Below are 19003 nucleotides of genomic sequence, written 5' to 3'. Positions count from 1 at the left end.
TAAACTGGGGCTGTCATGATGTTTTGCATGAGTAAGGCCAGCCTTCTTCAGTCAATATTAACCACTGATTTCTTGCAACTATTAGTGGTGGGCTTAGAACATTAATACAGTGGTGCCTCGCAAGACGAAAAGAATTCGTTCCGCGAGTCTTTTCGTCTTGCGATGTTTTTCGTCTTGCGAAGCACGGTCCGTCGCAACTACGCCTCTTCAAGCGGCTTTTAAAAAAAAGCGCAAGACGTTTTCGTCTTGCGAAGCAAGCCCATAAGGAAATTCGTCTAGCGAAGCAACGCAAAAACGGAAAACCCTTTCGTCTAGCGAGTTTTTCGTCTTGCGAGGCATTCGTCTTGCGGGGCACCACTGTAGTCAAATTGGCATAACCACTCCTTAGGAGGAAGCCAGACTCGAATTCTTCTCCCTGACATTTAGTTGTCTCTGTGCTGGGTCCCCCCTCCCCATATATATATTTGATTTTTATTTATTTATTTTGCATGAAGGAACATTCACTCCAAAGTTTTCTTCCACCTGAAGTCTGGAGCGGAAAATCCCTGGCACTGATTTAACCACCACAGCTCATTTATTGTATCTCCAGTCAGTGATCCTGGTTGTGGGGCAGACTGAAACTGCAGCCATGCAAATGGCTATTCAATCTCCCTGAGATCGCCTGAACATGGTTAGTGAGACGGAGATTTGCTGAAACCGAGACCTTTGAGCCTCTGCCTGAGGGCTGCTCAGAAAGTAAAGGTAAAGGTAAAGGTACCCCTGCCCGAACGGGCCAGTCTTGACAGACTCTGGGGTTTGTGCGCCCATCTCACATCTATAGGCCGGGGGCCAGCGCTGTCCGGAGACACTTCCGGGTCACGTGGCCAGCGTGACAAAGCTGCATCTGGCGAGCCAGCGCAGCACACGGAACACCGTTTACCTTCCCGCTGGTAAGCGATACCTATTTATCTACTTGCACCCGGGGGTGCTTTCGAACTGCTAGGTTGGCAGGCGCTGGGACCGAGCAGCGGGAGCGCACCCCACCGCGGGGATTCGAACCGCCGACCTTTCGATCGGCAAGCCCTAGGCGCTGAGGCTTTTACCCACAGCGCCACCCGCGTCCCTGCTCAGAAAGTACTGAAGAACAATTGTCCAAGAGACTCACACCAGATATTGCTTACAGTTTTAGAATCAGGTGGGAACATAGAAATATGGATAACTTTCTTGAGAGGAGACTTGCAAAATTGCTGGGAAAAGTGCGTTTGTGAATGGTTTTACTGCTTGCCTCTTTTTAGTGCTTTCTGTGAGAATTAGGCCTCCAAAGGGCATGTTTCATTCTAAAGCCAAAACAAGCAAGCAAATGTGCTGTTTTAATCCTGAAAGGAAGGAAGGGAAAAGTGCACTAGAGTTGGGCAGCCAGCCAGCAACTGGAGGGGTGAAATTCCTGAGTCAACCTGCTGGCAAACTAATGATTTCTCTTGCTCCTTGATAGGCTCTGAACAATCAGAGTTGTTTGGAAGTAAAAGGAGTATTTAATTGTGCTAATTGTGATATTTTGTCACCAGCTTTAGTATGACCAGGTCCTACTTTCCAGCATTCAAAAGGCGTGTGAGCTTAAACTTAACACCTCCAAAGGAGCTTTACCCTTATAATGGATCTGAGATGTCCATGGAGTATAAAAAGAGGAACTTATCACCAGTATTGCCGTATGTATTATGTGCTTATGAATATTTAATTGTTGTCCTTAGACTTAAATACATTTATTTGCAAATAAGCAATCTGTAGTTTGTCAAATGTTTTGTGCTGCAGATTACCCTAAAATGTTAGATTGAATTATTTATGTGAAGCTGACCTTGAAATAAATCCATACTGTGATAGATGAAACACGAATGCTTCAGACATGGAAAATTGTTTGTTGAAACCATAGTGAAATTCACCTGCAACGGGACCACTTTGCTTGATTAACTTCCATGCCACAAAGATGTGGTATTCTAGTTTTAACAATGCCAATTTACAGGCCTTCAGCATATAATGGGAATTCCCAGAATATTTCAGCTTCTCCGACAGAAAAAAAGCTTGAAGAGTATTGCCTTTCATCCCTGCAGCATGTCACTGCTTTATAAAAATGGCAGCAATTCTGAATCAGCTGGTACCACTGGGTTTGGAAAGGGTTTTATTCCCTTTTGCACGGGGACTAAATAATACGCAACTATCCCCGTGACGGGGTGAGCTCCCGTTGCTCGGTCCTGCTCCTGCCAACCTAGCAGTTCAAAAGCATGTCAAAGTGCAAGTAGATAAATAGGTACCGCTCTGGCGGGAAGGTAAACGGTGTTTCTGTGCACTGCTCTGGTTCGCCAGAAGCGGCTTAATCATGCTGGCCACATGACCCGGAAGCTGTACGCCGGCTCCCTCGGCCAATAAAGCGAGACGAGCGCTGCAACCCCAGAGTCGGTCACGACTGGACCTAATGGTCAGGGGTCCTTTACCTTTACCACTGATCAGGGCAGTGAAAATGTTTTGGGATGGTCACACTACTGCACTTCCAATCAGTGTAACTTCCTGCTGAAATCCTGTAACTTTTTAACAGGTTATTTTTGTCCCACTCTTGTTGCACTCTGGACAGCAATCATGTGGTGGCATCGGTCTTCAACAACTTACTGTGACTGTGAAGTCCTCATGTGACTTTCCTGCCCTACAGCTGTATGACAGAGAGCTATATCTCACACAAGGAATTGTAGAGGGATCTTGATAAGTGCAACGTTTATATCTTTTGCCACTATGGTTTTTCTCAGTGTGCAGGATTCTGAATATAATAAATATAATGGAGGCTTAAAATTAGAAAAGTGTGATTGAAATGGTATGTATACTTCTAGGCACTGTGATAATTTCTAGAATCTGATACGCATTTTTGTTGTGATAATATGAGGTTTCAGGACAGTGCAAATCACACAAGCAAAACAGATGAACTTGAAAGCATCAGCACATAACAACCCCTTACACAATCCAAACTTGCTTCATTTTTCATAGTCTCCAGATTCATATTCTGCCTCTTCCTCATCTTCAGCAGAATCAAAATCGTCTCCATAATCTGTGCCATCGCTTGTGCTCCAGCTGCCAGGAATATTCTGGAAAGTTAATGATGTGTCTGCAGAAAAAGGCACATATAGTGTTAACAATTAAGCCTGTGTTTGGCAAGTGGCCATAGGTTAGTGGATAGGTCCCTCTTTTGCCTGCAGGAGGGCCCAGTTTCATTCCAGGTTCAGTTCAGGTGGCAGGACTGGGAAACAGACTGACTGTGCCTCAAGACTCATAGCTGTCAACTGTCCCTTATTTGGCGGGAAAGTCCCTTATCCCAGCGCCATGTCCTGCTGCTGTCCCTTATTGATGATGTCCCTTAAATTTCCCAGGTTTCAAAGGAAGCAGCTCCTCTCCCTCCCTCCCTGCCGGCCAGGGAGGAGGGAGGCTCCAACTGTGTTGCTTGGCTGCGTTGCTCACCCAATAAGGAGTCTAAGAACGACTGCGGTGGAGCTTGCACGCCTTGTGCCAATCAAATCGGCCGTGTTGCCTGGGGACTTGCCTTTGCTCAGCACTTCCCAGCGGAGAGGTGACGGTGGTTTTCCTTGCTGCATCCCCTTTGCCGGGTTGCTGCGCTGTGGGAACCACCGCTTGAGGCTTTGTTTGGCTGCTGGCTGGGCTTTCTGCATTTGGCTTGGAGGGGCTCAGAAGTTGAACATACCTGTGCCCGAAAAATCCCTTATTTTGGCTGCTGATCCCTTATTTTTGAGGCTGCTGGTCCCTTATTTTCAAATCTGGAAGTTGACAGCTATGCTCAGACTTTGGAGAGCAGCTGCCAGTCAGAGCAGACACTACTGCATTACACAGGCCAATAGCCTAGGGCCGCTTCATATTTAGGGAGAGGGAGAAAATGGGAGGGGGAAAATTGTGCATCAAACAAAAATATTGTGAGTTAATCAGACATTGGAAAGACATCAACTACATTAAAATATGAGTTCAGTTTTCAAATGCTGTGCTGCCAAATCCTGCGGCGAAGCACCACTTCTTAATTTCATGCCACTGACCAAAGGTTACAAAAAGCCATTATGTCCACTGAAACATAGATTCCCTATCTAAAACATACTGGTTTGAAATGAACAATTTGGGTTCCTATTAGCAGAATCAGGCAACCACCACTGAAAGCTTGGTCTTTTTGTGTCCTTCCGCCAGCAGGCTTTTTGGGAACTGATTGTTTTTAATAAAAGGACTGGTGCCGTGCTGTTTATACAGTGGTGCCTCGCAAGACGAAATTAATTCGTTCCGCAAGTTTTTTCTTCTTGCGAGTTTTTCGTCTTGCGAAGCACGGTTTCCCATAGGAATGCATTGAAAATCGATTAATGCGTTCCTAGGGAAACCGCCTTCAGACCAGGTCCGGGGACAGTGTGTCCCCCGACCTCTTCTGAAGGCTGGGGGGGGGGGGAACAAGGGCTTTTCTTCCCACCCCCAGCCTTCAGAAGGCTGTTCTGAAGGCTGGTGGTGGGAAGAAAAGCCCTTCTTCCCACCTCCCGCCCCGCAAGCTCCGGGGACAGGAGGGCTTTGCTGCCGACCGCCAGCATTTTAAAAGCCCCTGCTGTCCCGGGGCGATTTTAAAATGCTGGGGGTCGGGAGCGAACGCTTTGCTGCCGACCCCCAGCATTTTCAAATCTCCCCGGGACAGCAGAGAAGTTAATTTTTTTCTTAATTATTGTTTTTTTCTAGTTTTTAGTTTTTCTTATTTTTATCTGTAAACCACCCTGAGTCCCCTGTCATAGAAAAAGGACTAATAATAATAATAATAATAATAATAATAATACAGTGATTTACCATCAATAACTTTCAGCCTTGCAGATGAATAGGCAAACCCATATTTGTTTTTTGTTTGGCATATGTAGACACCTTCATCTGATTTCTTGATCCCTTGAATTTGTAACCATCCAGACACACTGTACTTCCGAGGTCCCCCTCTTGCCTGAGAAAATGAAAGCCAAATAACAAATAAATGAAGGTCAAATAATAAATAGGATGAAGTCTTCACCGTGTATACTCTGCTGACATCAGTGAAATGTACATCATTGAGATTTTGATTGCTACGTTATATATTTTCTGTGGTCATGTATGGAGCAACTACTTTTGCAATGTTCCTCAACATGGCAAAGAGGAGAGCAAAGAGGACAAGCAAATTGTTGGTTTGCTTTTTTAAATTCAACCTGAACAATTTGCTCATCCCAAACTCCAAGTCATTTATGAACAAGTTAAAAATTGCTCCCAAAAAATTGCTCCCAAACCAATCCTCGGTTTTCTTTTCCCAGCCTTGAAAGGTGAGGAATTCTAGATGTCTTCTTCAGCCGCCATTTTGTTGTAGGGAGAGGTCTGTGTCTCCTGCTAAGTTTACCACAAAGAAAAGGTGATTATATCGCCTTACCTACTTTAAACTGTATACCTGTATTGAAATATGAGCATCATCTCCTGGCAGAAACATCTTATTTCCTTTCTTCTTCCACTCAAGGTGTGGCATGGGATATGCAGATACCTCACAACCGAAGATGACGTCATTCCCTGTGAAATTCTGGGTGTCTCGAGGTGGCAAAGAAATAACAGGAGCTGGAAAAGACACAACCGAAAGGATTACCATGCTCAAGAATCACATTAAACAGCTTTCACAACACAGGCTAATTCTATTCATTTGTTTATTTTATTTACTTGTTTTATAAAATTTATACACTGCTTGATTGTAACAAACAAACAACTCAAAGAGGTTTTCTTACGGCAAGCATTGTGTGTTATGCCACCGCCCTACAGCAGCCAATTTATGACTGGCACACACAGCACTCACTCAATGCACCCAATAACCCCCAAAGGTTGGCAACTCCTGACAACTCATTAGTGAAGTCTAAAAGCTTTGGTGTTTGTGATTCGAGGACCCGTTACCCGCTTGGGAATAATAAAGACACATGGACACAGCATATTAGGTTAATGGGCTAGAAAAGGCCACGGCTTTATTGATTACAGCATGTGAGAGGTATTGGCTTAGGTATTAAAGGTAAAGGTACCCCTGCCCGTACGGGCCAGTCTTGACAGACTCTAGGGTTGTGCGCTCATCTCATTCTAGAGGCCGGGAGCCGGAGCCGTCCGCAGACACTTCCGGGTCACGTGGCCAGTGTGACATAGCTGCTCTAGCGAGCCTGCACTAGCACAGCACACGGAATGCCATTTACCTTCCCGCTATAAAGCGGTACCTATTTATCTACTTGCACTTTAAGGGTGCTTTTGAACTGCTAGGTGGGCAGGAGCTGGGACCAAAAGACAGGAGCTCACCCCGCCACGGGGATTCGAACCGCCGACCATACGATCGGCAAGTTCTAGGCACAATGGTTTTACGGCTTAGGCATAGGACAACTGCAAATTTTGACTCCACCCACTCAGAAAGGGGTGAGTCTGATGAGGGTTAACCACCAGTAGGGGGAGCCTGTTGATGCCAATACAACTATAAGCTCTCCCCTGATGTCACCGGGGGTCGTGCCATGGCCCCCCGCCACACAGGGCATCGGACAGGATCCACGACTGCCGGATTCCTTTAACGGAATACCCATAAGTGAAGGGGTAGGCGATGGCCACACCTTGCCCTTCCATACACCAACAACCTATTCCAATGCCTAACCGCCAAATACCAAGAAAGTTGTGACAATTGCTATGAGGTAGGCGAAAAAACCAAAAGGCCAGTGCCAATTTGCCAACTGGAAAAAAATCCTACCAGGTCCCCTAGGCAACCAGGGCGACCAACCATAGGTCCATAGCAAGGTCAAGCGAACAGCTAAGCCCTAAAGGGAGTGGTGGGTGAGTGGCCTGAAGAGATCGGCAGTGCAATGGCGGGGAGAGCTGGCGCGGCCGCATTTGAGCAGCTAAACCACGCCCCCAAGCTGCCGCCCGATTGGGTGTTCTTCTGGGAGGTGTGGCGCGCCAGCGATGGAGCAGGGCAGGGGCCGGCACGCCCCCTGCATAACGCGGGAAACTGTTGCCGCTCACAATCCCTCCCCTCCTGGAGGACAGGCTCTTTCATAGAGGGTTAGATAAATCTCCATGTGAGCATGTCCCAAGAGTGAAAGGAAGGAGGGGAGAAAGTGTCATGGGCCATAAAATTGCCTGTGTGCACGGTTTGGGAATTGTACAAGTTGTTTTGGGGTTTTTGAGACCAGAGTTTGCAGCTGTGTTGTTTGTTTGTAGACTGTGTCATCTCTGACCGTGAGAATTAGGAGTACACGTGTGACGAATGGGACTGTGGTAACCGAGAATGGTCTCATGTTTGCACTTCTGCAAAACCAAGGCAAGGTCAAATTGCTGATCCATTAGGTCTAATAAGAGCCAGAGTTAGCTCCTAATAGATTTTAATCCCGAAGGAGCTGGAGAAATAACTTTCCCTATGAATGGCTGAATGAAAACTGCTTAATATTTCAAAAAATATGCGGTGTAAAGACTAAAAACAAACAATATGTCAACAAAATCTTTAAACAAGTACAAAAACACAACCAATAACCAATTAAACACCAATATAACAAAGCACATAAAAACATTAAACAAATCAGAGGATTCAAACATGTCAGACTGGGTTGTTACTGTTTAGTCGTTTAGTCGTGTCCGACTCTTCGTGACCCCATGGACCAGAGCACGCCAGGCACTCCTGTCTTCCACTGCCTCCCGTAGTTTGGTCAAACTCATGCTGGTAGCTTCGAGAACACTGTCCAACCATCTCTGTCGTCCCCTTCTCCTTGTGCCCTCAATCTTTCCCAACATCAGGGTCTTTCCAGGGAGTCTTCTCTTCTCATGAGGTGGCCAAAGTATTAGAGCCTCAGCTTCACCATCTGTCCTTCCAGTGAGAACTCAGGGCTGATTTCCTTCAGAATGGAGAGGTTTGTTCTTCTTGCGGTCCATGGGACTCTCAAGAGTCTCCTCCAGCACCATATTTCAAAAGCATCAATTCTTCGGCGATCAGCCTTCTTTATGGTCCAGCTCTCACTTCCACACATCACTACTGGGAAAACCATAGCTTTAACTATACGGACCTTTGTTGGCAAGGTGATGTCTCTACTTTTTAAGATGCTGTCTAGTCAGACTGGGTTATGGGTCTTCAAACTCCTGGTCATCTCAAGGTGTCTGAAGCAACTGGTGGTTGCTGATTCATATTTTCCACAGGAAAAACAGCTGGAAACGACCATTTTCTGGGGACTGCATCCTATGATATTATGAAGGGTGTGGTGCCAGGAGTATAATTTCCCCAGATGATGGTATAGGGGGAAGCAGTCGTTCAAGTAACCTGGTCCCAAGCTGTTCAGGGCTTTTTAATGTTAACAAACAGACCTTGAGCAGGGCACCCAAACCAATCTGCAGCAAGTGCAGTTCCCACAGCGTGGGGAATGAACAATAAATAATTGTCCTTTTCTAAGCAACTCCTAAAAGCATTTCATCCTCACAATAACCTCTTGCAGAGGGAGAGCGACTTTCCCAAGAACTGAACCTGGAATTCTCCCTCCCACCTGTGGCCAAGAAGACTGCAATCCTGAGTAGATTTAGGCAGTTCAAATCCCACAAGATTAAAGCAGTTTGCTGCATGTAGGATTGCAGCTCAGCTGCTAGCCATGGCTACACTGGCATATATATTTTAAAGCATTTTTAAACATTGTTTTTGTTCTTCTTACCACTGCTGCACACAGTGAAGCCGAACACCCCATCTGTTTACAAGAATGCTTGGATTTCCCCCACCACCACCACCACCTCTTTTATTCCGAATGGTGGCTGTTAATTTTAAACCCAGCATGAAGGGCAGTTATAACTGTGAACCATGTGAGTTGCTGCCAGTTCATTTGGGCACTAAATTCTGTTTTATAACTTTCATTTTGATCAAGCTATTAAAGTCATTATGCTTTTTTGCGGGGGGGGGAGAGCACCTTTTAAAAATGTAATTACAATGCAGTTTTCCATTTCACGTTCAGATTAAATTTGTGAAATACTAGAATTTTTGTCATTTGTCTGAAGGACGTCGGTGTGGTTTTCAATTGTGTTGTTTTCAAAAATAAATAAATAAAGAGTATGTCATATCTATATCTATATATCTATATACACACATATACATACAGCCACTAGAGGGAGTGGATTTAATGTCTTCCTTTGAACACATTAAATGAGCAACCACTGTACAGTGGTACCTTGGGTTAAGTACTTAAATCGTTCTTAACCTGAAGCACCACTTTAGCTAACGGGGCCTCCCGCTGCCGCCATGCCGCCGGAGCCCGATTTCTGTTCTTATCCTGAAGCGAAGTTCTTAACCTGAAGCTCTATTTCTGGGTTAGCGGAGTCTGTAACCTGAAGCGTATGTAAACTGAAGCGTATGTAACCCGAGGTACCACTGTAATAAAGATTGGGGCTTTTGAAGATGCAGAATTGAAAAAGCATATCTGTTGCTGAAATCCTGTATTTCTATACTCAGAAGTCCCATTGTTGAATGGGGTTTCAGTCATAATAATAATAATAATAATAATAATAATAATAATAATAATAATTTATTATTTATACCCCGCCCATCTGGCTGGGTTTCCCCAGCCACTCTAGGCGGCTTCCAAAAGAATATTAAAATACTGTGATACATCAAACATTAAAAGCTTCCCTAAACAGGGCTGCCTTCAGATGTCTTCTAAAAGTCTGGTAGTTATTGTTCTCTTTGACATCTGGTGGGAGAGCGTTCTACAGGGAGGGCGCCACTACCGAGAAGGCCCTCTGCCTGGTTCCCTGTAACTCGGCTTCTCGCAGTGAGGGAACCGCCAGAAGGCCCTCAGTGCTGGACCTCAGTCAAGTAAGAAGGCATCAGATAATCAACAACAACAGCAACTACCCCACCCATCTGACTAGGGTTGCTCATTCCTTGGCAAAGAGGGGAGAATGCACTTAAACACATAATCAAATAAGAAGAAACACATTCCCCCAAACTGAGAACAAATTAGGGAACAGATTTGACTTTTGAGAAAGAGCTAAAAGTGTTATTCTCTTCATCTGTGCAATGAAAGGGTGCCTCTGTCTCTTGATATCTTAAGTGGGAGCAGCGGGTGTGATATTTGCAGAACTGCAAATTTGCCATTTGCTTCCACCCGTGCTCTCAATGGATCTCTCATTTCAGGGGAAATCAAGGCTAAGCCACGGAAACACCGCCCCAGGAATTCCTCACTGGTGGGGAGAGCAGAACAACCCTTATGTTGCCTGACTTCTAGGAAGTCAAACTGACTGCTTCTTAAAATCTTCAATAGCAATAGCCCTCTCCTTACATTAGGGTTAGGTTTGCACGATTAAAGGGAAGAGGGGGAATCCATTACACACATGTATTGTGTGTAAACATAAGAAGAGGGAGAGTCCACATCTGTATAGCTCTGCACACACAGACCTTGTCACAAAGTGGAAACCCAGGGCGGCACAAGCTAGGCTGCGAATAGCCCATGTAGCTTCCTCCAGTTGTTTGGGGCTACAACTCCCATCAGGCCCAGCCTGCATGGCCAGTCTTCAGGGATGATGGGAGTTGTATTCCACAACACCTGGAAGGTACCACGTCAGTTACTTCCAAACTAGGCCATATCAATCAGCAGTGATCCTAGGAAGTAAGACCTATTGCAGATACTGTATTAATATTTGCACAGACTGAAGAGACTGGAAGCATGAGAACTTGGGTCCTAGTTACCAACTGTAACTGTTTTAACTACAGATGATGGTTTTTTCATACATTCATTACCTGCTGCCCTCGTCTCCCACCCATTTCCCCTACTGTCTGTTACCTATGGACTTGTTCATAAATTACCCGCAACATAAGTACAAGTAATTGTGTGATTGTGCACTTGTTGATTTGCACACACAGGCACACAAACTGTACGCTCATTGAATGTTAGTAAAGGTAAAGGGACCCCTGACCATTAGGTCCAGTCGTGACCGACTCTGGGGTTATAGCGCTCGTCTCACTTTATTGGCCGAGGGAGCCGGCGTACAGTTTCTGGGTCATGTGGCCAGCATGACTAAGCCGCTTCTGGCAAACCAGAGCAGTGCATGGAAACGCCGTTTACCTTCCCGCTGGAGCGGTACCTATTTATCTACTTGCACTTTGACGTGCTTTCGAACTGCTAGGTTGGCAGGAGCAGGGACCGAGCAATGGGCACTCAGTCCGTCGCAGGGATTCGAACTGCCAACCTTCTGATCAGCAAGTCCTAGGCTCTGTGGTTTAACCCACAGTGCCACCCACGTCCCCATTGAATGTTACATGTGAATAATTATGAGAGCATGTTGCTTAATTATTTGTGTGCACAGGTTCACAGATTGCAAACTGGTTGAATGTGATATGTGAGCACCCCTTATTTTAGATTGGAAGCTCCCCGAGGACAGGGATCCAGGGGCGGAGGAAGGGGGGCAGTGGGGACAGGCCGCCCCGGGTGTCACCATTAAGGGGAGGGTGACAAAATGCCAGGTGGCACTCACCGTGGGGCCTGCAGCGCGCCCGAGCCACGCATCTCTCCTGGGAGTGACGCAGTGGCTTCGGCACCTGCAGGCTCTATGCTGCTTCAAACTGTCCGCCTACCGCCTCTCCCTCAGCTGTAGGGCGGCTGAGTGGGAGGAGGCAGGCAGGTTCCTTGGAGGCCCCACAGAGTGTCCTGCCCAGGCTCACCCCACCCCATCATAGCTGTCAACTTACAGATTTGAAAATAAGGGACCAGCAGCCTCGAAATAAGGGATCAGCAGCCAAAATAAGGGATTTTCCCAGCACAGGTATGTTCAACTTCTGAGCCCCTCCGAGCCAAAGGCAGAAAGCCCAGCCAGCAGCCAAACGAAGCCTCAAGCCTCAAGGAAAACCACCGTCACTTCTCCGCTGGGAAGTGCTGAGCAAAGGCGAGTCCCCAGGCAACGTAGCCGATTTGATCAGCACAAGGCATGCAAGCTGCACCCCCAGTCGTTCTTAGACTTCTTATTGGGTGAGCAACACAGCCAAGCAACACAGTTGGAGCCTCCCTCCTCCCTGGCTGGCAGGGAGGGAGGGAGAGGAGCTGCTTCGTTTGAAACCCGGGAAATTTAAGGGACATCATCAATAAGGGACAGCAGCGGGACACGGCGCTGGGATAAGGGACTTTCCCGCCAAATAAGGGACGCTTGACAGCTATGCACCCCATGGGTGGCTGAACCCACCCCTGGGTGCAGGGCAAATGCACCACTCCAGGCGTGCCATCCCAGACCTCTGCCACTGCAGGGATCTATCTATTTTCCCTTTGAAACTCTCGCATTACATAAACTGACGACATTCCTCTGTGCATGCGCATGCCCACGCTCAAACACACACATGTACATACTTCAGATATTTATCCCTACATTTCTCTGGTTTATTGGCCCATGGAATCCTACAAGCGTTTTCCGATATACATACAACGTTGTCCTACACAGATCAAGGAACAGGAGAAGATCAGTTCAACCCAGCAAGGGCTGTAAAATTATATGAAGCGTTGCCAATTGCTGTCAAAATTCACTGCATGCCCAATACTACCATTTTACAGGCGCAATTTATGTCACCTCTAGGCTGGCCTGAGATCCCTGTGCTTTTTGTATGGAGAGCTCTGACCACTGCGCCTGCAGAATGGCACAGACGATGCCAGCGTTGCCAAAACATTTCACTGACATTGCCAGTCAATACACCCGGGTGCCTTTGTATGAACAGGGTGCCTGGGAGGTATCACTGTGTGCACAGTGTCACATGCGACTGCTATAGATCACTGGCATGCTTTGAAGAATCCAGAAAATCACATATGGGAAAATCTTACATAAATTCGTCTTGGCTCCGTTTCGGAACTGTGTGCCATTTGGACCTCACTCCAAAGGCTGTGCTAAATCTCTTGGAATCCTGTAAAGCGATGATGCTAATTGCAGAAGAATGAATCATTTACACATCAAGCTATAAAGCTGCCAGGAGGCTAAGAACTAATCTCTCCATTTGGTTTTCTTTTCCATTGGGCTTTTTCACATGCAGTGAAGCTGCATGCAAAGGTTTGCTCTTCGGTATAAAAAGAAACATGACCTTGCATGTGATTTATTTAAATCTGCATAAGACTGTAAGGGATTTGGGGGACCTGAGACTTTAAACGTTATATATTGTTTCAGCTTGTACCTTCCTATTTTGACATACAGTGGCTATTTAGATCTTTCATATCAATGTCGCTGTCTTGTTAATTTCAACTTTATATACTAAGATTGGACCTAGCTGCTTTATGTTGATTACTTTTTTAGCTATTAAATAAAGAGAATCTTTTTCCACACTTTTACCCATATCCCTATAGTCTTCAATCCTGCCTTTCATTCATGGATAGTGGTAAAAGGACTCTGTTATGGCCCCCCTACAAATCTGCAGGCAATTTGTGTTCTTCAGCTTCACATTTTCACACTCCCCTCTGATCAACAGGTTGTCAATTCCCATGTGAATTCTACGATGTTAATCTCACAGGCTACGTTGGCAATTCCAGAGCACGTTCACATGCCTTAACAAAAGCTTTGTGGACTCTGCATCCAATGTTTTGTAGCCCCAGAAGACACACTTTGAACAGGACTCCTCGTTGTTACTGTTTGTTACCTGAAGAGGAACTTTAGCCAATGAAATGTCAATAAGGGGGGGAAACCGGATGCAAGGGGGAGTATATTTTCTCATTCCAGATCACATAATATCACACTTGTGCCTATGTCCTTAGGGAACCCAAACCTACAATTGAGTAAATCCCAATAAAGTCAATGTTTTACTTCTTGCATTGTCAGGCTGCAATCCCAAATATCCTTACCTGGACGTAAACACTACCGAACACAGTGGAAGTCACTTTAGCACAAACACACATAGGATTTCTCATCTAAACTCCAAAAAGATAACAAATTGCTTATCTGCTTAACTCCAAAAGAGTGATTTCCAAGCCCCTCTGTTGCATCCCTAGACTATGCTGCCAAATATCACCATTAGTAAATCTCAGCTTCCCTCAGGTACACACCATATTTTTCGCTCTATAAGACGCACCAGGCCAGAAGACGCACCTAGTTTTTGGAGGAGGAAAACAAGGGGGGGGGGGATTCAGAATCTCAGAAGCCAGAACAGCAAGAGGGATCGCTGCGCAGTGAAAGCAGCAATCCCTCTTGCTGTTCTGGCTTCTGTGATAGCTGCACAGCCTGCATTCGCTCCATAAGATGCACACACATTTCCCCTTACTTTTTAGGAGGGAAAAAGTGAGTCTTATAGAGCAAAAAATACGGTACTTTAGACTCTGCTTTGCCTTTCCTTACCGGATTTGCATGGTCCTTTGTGCTTTATGCTCGCATTTATCCCCTTTCCTGCATAAGCCTCATGGAACTGGCAAATGTTCTCATAGGTCTTCCCTTCAGGTCCACATACAGTCTCCTGCAGCTTGCAGACACATTGTGGCTCGGGGATTTCTCCAGACTTGATGTCACGGACATCCAAACGGCACTCCAGGTTGTCCCCGCATTGCCCGTAAAAATGGCTGCCTTCGTCCAAGTCACAGATCTGCCCCTCCACATTTCCGCATTCGGGACAGCAGCCGCATGAGTCCAGCACGGTCCCTGCTTGGCAGGCTGTAGGCACGGGGCAGAGTTCCAGGTTGCATATTCCACAGCTGTCCCCTTCCCTTAGCAGTCTCAGCCATCCTCTCTGGTACCAGGCGGGGAAGGACTGAGAAAGTTGCATCAGGGCTACCAGGAAAACTGTAGCCACCAGGGGTTTCATCTTGAGAATGTCATCAACAAGAAGCAAAGACCTTTTGGAGGCAAGCCAGAAGAAAGGGGGAGAAGAGGAGGAGGAGGAGGAGAGAGAGAGAGCGAGCGAAAGAAAGCATGTCACAGTCACATTCCACTTTTCGGTTTGGAATATGAATCTGGAACAAACGCTAGAGGCTTTAAAAGAGAAATTAGCCCCAGATCACAGCTTCCCCATATCAATAACAGTCAAGAGTAAATGTCAAGTTTCTTTAGCACAGTTTTGGAACGCAGCTACTGCTACCCCACATGGGGAAAAACAACAACCCTCTTCTCCTTTACTCGTGAACCTGACATGTGTTTTTTACATTGTCGCTGTGTGCATTTCTTTAACTATGTCTCAATCCCCCAGCAAAAGGTGACATAAATTAGTAACTGCATTGCAAACACGTTAAGTTATAGAAACCAAACAAGGATATGCACAGCACTTGTTTGTTTCTATAACTTCAGCCAAAAAGAAGGAGAATTCTGCACTCGCTGGCAAGTTTTGATCAAATCTGTTGCTCCACAATAACCAAAAATAAATCGGAAGTATTTATAAAAGCGTTCCTCCTTTCTTCACATCCCTTTAATTTTATCATACAAGTGACACTCACTACCACTGTATTTTCCTTATAATCATCTTAGCCAATCTTCAGTGTATACATTTGCCGCTTGGAGCAGCTGCAGGAATTTGCCGCAGCTACCAATCGCCTGCCCAATTGCCACAGCCACAGCCAATCGCCAGCAGGCCTTGCTGCAGCCACCAATCACCCGCCCAATCACCACTGTCAATCTCTTGCTTGCTGCTGCCATTGATAACACGTTCCCCCCATTCACTTTCCATGTATAAGACGACACCCAATTTTTGCCTATTATTTTTTTTTAGCAAAAAGCATCGTCTTATACACTGAAAAATGCGGTATTCCGTGGATTGACGTTTGCACTGATTCGCAGTAAAGAGCAAGTTTTCCTGGAGAAAGTGGTGGAACAAATGAAAAAATAGTGTTAAGTGGAAATTATTATTATTATTTTTATTTATTTATTTATTTATTTATTTATTTATTTATTTATTTATACCCCGCCCATCTGGCTGGGTTTCCCCAGCCACTCTGGGCGGCTTCCAAAAGAATATTAAAATACTGTGATACATCAAACATTAAAAGCTTCCCTAAACAGGGCTGCCTTCAGATGTCTTCTAAAAGTTTGGTAGTTGTTGTTCTCTTTGACATCTGAAGGGAGGGCGTTCCACAGGGCGGGTGCCACTACCGAGAAGGCCCTCTGCCTGGTTCCCTGTAACTTGGCTTCTCTCAGTGAGGGAACCTCCAGAAGGCCCTCGGTGCTGGACCTCAGTGTCCGGGTAGAACGATGGAGGTGGAGACGCTCCTTCAGATATACTGGACCGAAACCTCTCAGACACTTGCTTCCTACAATTAAAGTGTGGACGAGCCCTTTGTTGAGCATTCATCTCGATTTGTTTACAAAACATGTAAATTGTTCATTCTTTCATTCCACAATTTACAATGTTTTTCCTATTTTTTTGCATTTTTTTTCTAAAAATTTTTTGCAGTGCTCATTGTACACACTGCAAGTCTGTTTCCTATTTTTAAAAAGTGGATTTGTTGTGTTAGGTTAATGGGGCACAAACCTAAAGTTCTAGTATGTACTTGAATCCCTCGTGCAAAATATTTGCAGTCTGGAAGCGCTTTCTTGATCCTTTGTTGCTCTAGATCAGGAGGTGATCATGTAGCTCTCTAGTTTTGTCTCAGGGCCTATTACAAAACCCCCCCTCTAGTTGATTGACAGCTATCTGTTTGAACGGTTCGATATCAATTGTTGTTGAACACTTTTGAAATGTTTCCATTTGTCTGGGAGGCGGAAGAACAGAATTATAGTTCTCTCTTTTTAATATTATGTAGAAAACAATTAAAATATATAGGATGGATTATTAAAATATGTAAAATTTATAATTTAATTATAAGATTGCAGAGCTTTATAGTCTAATAGCTCTGGTGTATTTTGCATAACAGTGAACAATTGCTTCCTTAAAGCACACAGTAGAATCATTTACTTGATGCTGGAGAATAAGTTAATTATGGATCCCTTGGCTTTGACTAATGGTTTTAATAATCACATTACTGTAGAATTAACTTATACTTTACCATGCTTATAGCACTAATGATGAGAATTATAAAATTTATGTATCTTCAAAGTAAAATTGGCATGAAAAAGCTGCCTGAAAATACAGCAGTTCCTCAGAGAACGTTTAATGGGTATCCAATCACTTCTGATTCTTCTCCCACTTATCCTCACTACTCATTTACAATTTTCTTCTGCTTCCAAGACTGCTCAGCAATTACCATTTTATGAGCTGAAGTGTGGATGGTGTTCCTGGGCAGAGTGTATTAAAAAACAACAACCCTGGCCTAGAACCAAAGCAAACAATCCCAGCAATGCCACAAATTTGCAATGTGCACATTGGACGTGACACTGCCTGTTAAGTTGTGGGTGAACATATCAGACGACACAGCGATTCTTCAAAGAGCTCTTGTTTATTCAGAAGCCAGAACAGAACTGAGCTGAAGGGCTCAGTCAGCCTGCTTATATAGAGCTCCAGTACAACGTTACTGTAGCAACTTTCTAAAACTATCCAATCACTGAACATCACTTTTGATCCTTCATTTGCATAACTATCTACAGTATCCCCCTGCTGGCCCAGGGTGAGAACTTCAGTACATAACACTGACCTTTATTATGACAAATTATGGAAAGAAAGGAGAGTGCCTTGATCTTTATTGTTCAGGGGTGTTGACTGTATCAGCTTTCCACATCATTTTCTGGATCTGTTGTATGCCTGACTGCAGATACTGATGCTACCGGTAGGGATGGTTAAGAAATTCTATTCCGTTTGTATTGAAAGGTGAATCTGTCAAACTCGTGCTTTCTGAAAGAGTACGCTAACTGCCCTTTGAAATTCATGCTGATGTGAATTTTGCAATGCAGTCCTCCAAGCAACATTTTAAAAAAGAGAGAAGAGCACATATTTGGGGAAAGTGCAAATAACAGACGCGTAAAGAACATTGTGCAGAATACACTGGCAATAAAACAACACCAGTGTGGAAGGGGTCTCAGGTCAGATCCTGCTTTCATCAAGCACAGTGTTACAATCTCTGTGGCAGTGGTTCTCCAGTAGTTCCTGGCAGAGAGAAGGAGGTCTCTCTTTCCCATCACTTTCTAGTATTTATATTTATATTTATATTTATATTTATATACCGCCCTATACCCACAGGTCTCAAGGTGGTTCACAAGATAACTTCACAATATAAAAATGCAAAATACATAACCACTCTGCTCGGCCCTGGGTACTGACAACCCCTGCTACGACACTGGCGCTAGAATGCCTGTCTCTTCTTGTTGTTGTTTAGTTGTTTAGTCATGTCTGATTCTTCGTGACCCCATGGACCAGAGCACACCACGCACTCCTGTCTTCCACTGCCTCCCGCAGTTTGGTCAGACTCATGCTGGTAGCTTCGAGAACACTGTCCAACCATCTCGTCCTCTGTCGTCCCCTTCTCCTTGTGCCCTCCATCTTTCCCAACATCAGGGTCTTTTCCAGGGAGTCTTCTCGTCTAATGAGGTGGCCAAAGTATTGGAGCCTCAGCTTCAGGATCTGTCCTTCCAGTGAGCACTCAGGGCTGATTTCCTTCAGAATGGATAGGTTTGATCTTCTTGCAGTCCATGGGACTCTCAAGAGACTCCTCCAGCACCATAATTCAAAAGCACCAATTCTTCTGCGATCAGCCTTCTTTATGGTCCAGCTCTCACTTCCATACATCACTACTGGGGAAACCATAGCTTTAACTATATGGACCTTCACGGATCACTGCCTTGCCATGGCGAAGGGGCTTGAATAACTCAGAAAAGCTATGAGCTATGCCGTGCAGGGCCACCCAAAATGGACAGGTCATAGTGGAGAGTTTTGACCAAACATGAGCCACCTGGAGCAGGAACCGGCAAGCCACTCCAGTATCCCTGCCAAGAAAACTCCATGGACAAAGACAACAGGCCTGCCTCTTGAGAGGGGGGAAATTCTGGTGGCAGTGGGGCAGGAAGGGCACCGCCACTTCTTCTTTTGCTGCCTGAGGTGGGTGCTTCCCCTAGTCTCATCAGTGGGCCAGCTCTGTGGCCAGTTACTGAAGCT

General features: G+C 45.3%; 1 protein-coding gene across 1 annotated transcript; it reads right to left on the bottom strand.

Moving 5' to 3' along the window:
* Positions 1 to 2973: 2973 nt before the first annotated feature.
* On the bottom strand, positions 2974 to 14875 carry LOC309528809 (kazal-type serine protease inhibitor domain-containing protein 1-like). The gene is made up of 4 exons (XM_082216504.1): positions 14335 to 14875; positions 5453 to 5613; positions 4837 to 4981; positions 2974 to 3124 (listed from the first exon to the last, which is right to left on the bottom strand). The coding sequence occupies exons 1-4, from the start codon at positions 14792 to 14794 to the stop codon at positions 2994 to 2996; spliced, it is 897 nt and encodes a 298-aa protein (XP_082072630.1). The 5' UTR covers positions 14795 to 14875; the 3' UTR covers positions 2974 to 2993.
* Between the last annotated feature and the right edge of the window lie 4128 nt (positions 14876 to 19003).

Source organism: Podarcis vaucheri, assembly GCF_965113315.1.
Source record: "Podarcis vaucheri genome assembly, chromosome: 3".
Lineage (NCBI taxonomy): Eukaryota > Metazoa > Chordata > Lepidosauria > Squamata > Lacertidae > Podarcis > Podarcis vaucheri.
Note: the sequence above shows the minus strand (reverse complement) of the source record. Positions and strands in the feature narration are given on the sequence as shown.

Bases quoted from the DNA above. Each gene is read 5' to 3' on its own strand.
- LOC309528809 (XM_082216504.1), bottom strand. From the start codon at position 14,794: ATGAAACCCCTGGTGGCTACAGTTTTCCTGGTAGCCCTGATGCAACTT. The intron at 5,614-14,334 runs GTAAGGAAAGGC...TGTCTTTTCCAG, and splicing joins CAAAGGACCATGCAAATCCG to CTCCTGTTATTTCTTTGCCA. The intron at 4,982-5,452 runs GTATACAGTTTA...TCATTTTCTCAG, and splicing joins ATGCTCATATTTCAATACAG to GCAAGAGGGGGACCTCGGAA.